Raw genomic sequence first — 3,963 nt, forward strand, 5'->3', positions numbered from 1 at the left:
CAACTCTGATTTTCTCAGCGTTGTCGAGAGTAAAATCAAAGACTCTCAATATAGAGATCTGGACCAGGACATCTCAGAAGAGGAAATTAGATTGGGAACCTTCAGTGTGCAGCAGGATAAGGCCCTGGGCATTGATGGTTTCATGGTCGCCTTCTTCCGAAATCATTGGGATATAATCAAAAAAGACTTTGTGTGGATGGTTAAAAATGTCTTCAAAAATTACAAGATGGGAGAAAACACCGAATCCTAACACCTTGCTCTCATCCCTAAGGACGTCAACCCCCTTTCTTTTGACCGCTTCCGGCCAATCTCCCTTTGTAATGTCTCTTACAAGATCATCACCAAAATATTAGCCAATAGGCTCAAAAAGCTCCTTCCTCATCTAATCTCAGAGAATCAAGGGGGATTTGTTCCTCATAGGAAATCACAGATAACGTTATCCTAATATAAGAAGAAATCCATAGCAGCATCAGCAGGAAAGAACGAGGCATGATAATCAAACTAGACATGGCAAACACTTTTGACAGAGTTGATCACCACTTCCTAACAGCAGTCCTCAAAAAATTCGGGATCTCAAAAAATTTTATAAGCATCATCTTTGGATGTATCTCCAATCCCTGGACTGCTCCCCTGATCAATGGTCGTCCAAGCAGGTACTTCATAAGCACCAGGGGTCTGAGGCAAGGTTGCCCTCTCTCTCCCTTCTTATACATCATAATGGCGGAAACCTTGAGCATCCACTTAGAAAATCTCCGTAAGCAAAAAGAGATCACTAGAATTGGTATAGAGAGGGACCAAAGAAATTAACCATTCTCTCTTTGCGGATGACACCCTACTCTTTGGGGGAGCCTCAAGTCTAATGGCAAAAAGATTTAAGAAAGTCTTGGATGCCTTCCTAGCAGCCTTAGGAGGGATGCTGAACAACAAAAAATGCAAGATTTATACTTGGAATGTCTCTGACCAAATCAGGCAAAGAATCTCCTTGATATTGGACATTCCAGTTCAAAGGAATTGGAGTTACTTTTCTTATCTAGGCCTGCCTTTAGCCAAAGAAACAGTCAAGGCTGAGATTTGGGCCAAACATATAGAGAAGATGAGAGGTCTCCTTCAAAGTTGGGGAGTGTCTTGGCTAAATTTGGCTAGTAGATCGACCCTTATAAAGGCTATCCTCTCTACTCTCCCCATCTATCAATATGCAATCACTTTGGCTCCTCCAGTATTCATAAGCATATGGAACTAATTATGAGAAGCTTCCTCTGGCAGGGAGGAAAGCAAGAGTCAAAAAAATTCAGCCTTGTCAAATGGGATCACATAATTCTTCCATACGAAAAGGGAGGCCTAGCCATCAAAATCCCGAGCCTCTCCAACCGTGCTATGGGTTTCAAGCTGATCTGGAGAATCCTCATTGGCAAAGGCTCTTGGTGGGTCGAGGTCTTGAAAAGAAAATATCTCAATGGACCGAACTCTAATCTCCTCTCCGAAACAATAGCTGAAAGACCTTGCACTCCTGTTTGGAAGCTCATCAAAAAATTTCTCCCTCAATTCAGAGATAACATTTCCAAAGTGCCTGGAAACGGTAAGGATATAAATATCTGGACTGATAGAATCATGGGTGCCAAACCAAGAAACCTCCTCCAAGACCTCAGACCTTTGCAAATTTGGATGGAAGCTAAAAATTTAATCTCCTTGTATGATATCTCAATATGGGACCACAACATCTAGCAAGATTGGAAGGACCACCAAATTCCCAATGAACTCAGAGATCATTGGTCCAATCTTAAGGTCTCTATCACAGGCTCCGCCCACACCAACATAGTGGATGAAGATAGGTACATCTGGGATCCTGGCGGAGGAAAATTCACTGTCAACGAGGGATACAAATTTCTTCAGGCATCCACTTCAACAGTCAAATGGAACCTCTACACAACTGTTTGGAAATCATAGTGCATTCCAAAGATCAAACACTTTAATTGGACCCTTCTTAAAGGCAAGATTCTCACAGCTGAGAATCTTAGGAAAAGAGGGATTTCGGGCCCCTCAATTTTCTGCTTCTGTCGTGTTGAGGAGGAAAGTAGTCATCATCTTTTCCTCCACTGTCCTCTCGCCCAAAGTTGTTGGACTCAGATTATCAGACCAATGGAAATTGGAGAGACTTTTGACCAGCTCTCCTCTCTTCAAAAAAATTGGGCAAAATGTTATCCTTTTCCTAAGAAAAGCAAAATTAACATCATCCGCTTGTGGAATTGCATCCTAGCTACTCTCAGTTGGAAAATCTGGCTAGCTAGGAATAATTTTATTTTCAATAACAAGAAGCCAAACCCACCCCACATACTGGCAAAAACCATAGCGCTCATCTCTGAAACAATAAGTGCTAACTCCGTTGCTCCCCCAGATCAATCAAGTTGGCACAAAGAAGAGACTAATTGGTACAACAAATTTTGCATCAGTTATATTAATAACCATCAAGCTCAACCCAAAGCATACATGAGAAGGATTCACTGGAAGCTCAGAGGCACCAAGCAAGAAGTAAGTCAATGGATTCTAGACCAGAATCGTCCCACTCTGCATTTTGACGGAGCCTCCAAAAACAACCCGGGCAAAGCTGGAGCAGGGGGTATTATAAAGGACCATCAAGGCAAAATTCTTGTAAGCTATGAATTGGGATTAGGCCAAATGTCAAATAATATGGCAGAAGCTTACAGCCTTCTCCTAGGCACCGTCATCTTGAAACGGTTGAGAATTAGGAATCCAATCATACTGGGAGACTCAGCCATCGTTATTGCAGCTTTGGTTTCGGGGGCAGAATTCAAAAAAGTGACCCTCAATAATGTAAAGCTCAGGATTGTGGAAAACATCATAAATATTGGGAACACGACCTTCAAACATGTCCTAAGAGACAACAACACTGAAACATATTACTATGCCACCAAGGCCTCTAACAAGCAGAACGGACAAGTTCGGGAAAATGACTCCATTTATGAAAAATCAATCCCGTAGTTGGCTTAGCTGCCTTTCAAATCCTCTGACTAGTCATATCAGTATGTCTCCGATCTCAAGTCTCATCAGTCTCCATATATCCTCTTGTGCTCTCTGGCCAAATTTAGACAAGTCGCACGCAGTCTGCCACATCTCGAACTTCGATCCTTCCTTCTCCTCGCTTGCCACTCAATCAATCTGGATCGATTACAGGATCTTGACCCCTCAGACCTCTCGTGACTCTCACACGCAGAAATTAGGTAGGAGTCCTTTCAAAATCTCTATAGACTGGATCAAAGATCCTAAGTACGATCCCAATCCCGGCCAGTTCTTTGAGTATACTTCGTCCTCTCTACTTGCTCAGCCTACCTCTCTGCTCTATATATCTTCGAACCTCTCCCTGTATGCGCATATCAGAATTTCACTCTATTACTCGCAGGAGAGTAAAGGTCCAGTCCTTGGCATCCAGCACCAGGAGTCCTGTAGCAAGCGTGACCGCCATTAGTCCAGCACAATCATGAGGCCATCTTCAAAAGTCTTCAGGGGTAACTTCTGCAATCTCCAAGCTCTGTTTCTGTTCTTTGCTAACCAGAGATCCTGTATTCTGGTAAATCACAGTGCTCGGTCGTTCTACATCTGCATGGTCTCTTCTCTGGTCTGTGCCCACCTCCAGTCATTCTCCTCATACTCTTCCTGTCTCCCTCTCCCTCTTTACTCCCCCAGATTCTTCTCCATGTTCCTGTTTTGCATCCTCTCCCTCAAAAGCACTCCTGATATGGCCGCGAATCCGGAAAACATAGATCAAGCCAAGAATCCTCTGGATCGAGTGATCGCAAATAGCAGTCGCACATTATGTAAAGCCCATTGCTTTATGATAGCAAGTTTCATCAAGCATTTCAATGAACTCAAAGAGGAATATCAAGCAGACAGTAGATCGAAGAGAAAGAAGTTGGAAAAACAGAAAGCAGAGATAGAAAGTTTAAAGGA

At 43.0% G+C, this 3,963-nt stretch overlaps 1 protein-coding gene across 1 annotated transcript; it reads left to right on the forward strand.

Annotated features, from left to right (window-relative positions):
* Positions 1–2,484: 2,484 nt before the first annotated feature.
* LOC149155205 (uncharacterized) lies at positions 2,485–2,997 on the forward strand. The gene has a single exon (XM_089444355.1). The coding sequence runs from the start codon at positions 2,485–2,487 to the stop codon at positions 2,995–2,997; it is 513 nt and encodes a 170-aa protein (XP_089300481.1).
* The last annotated feature ends 966 nt before the right edge of the window (positions 2,998–3,963 follow it).

The sequence above is a fragment of the Pinus tabuliformis genome, chromosome 9, assembly GCF_031772625.1.
Source record: "Pinus tabuliformis cultivar Carrire ecotype Pingquan chromosome 9, CPIR1, whole genome shotgun sequence".
NCBI lineage: Eukaryota > Viridiplantae > Streptophyta > Pinopsida > Pinales > Pinaceae > Pinus > Pinus tabuliformis.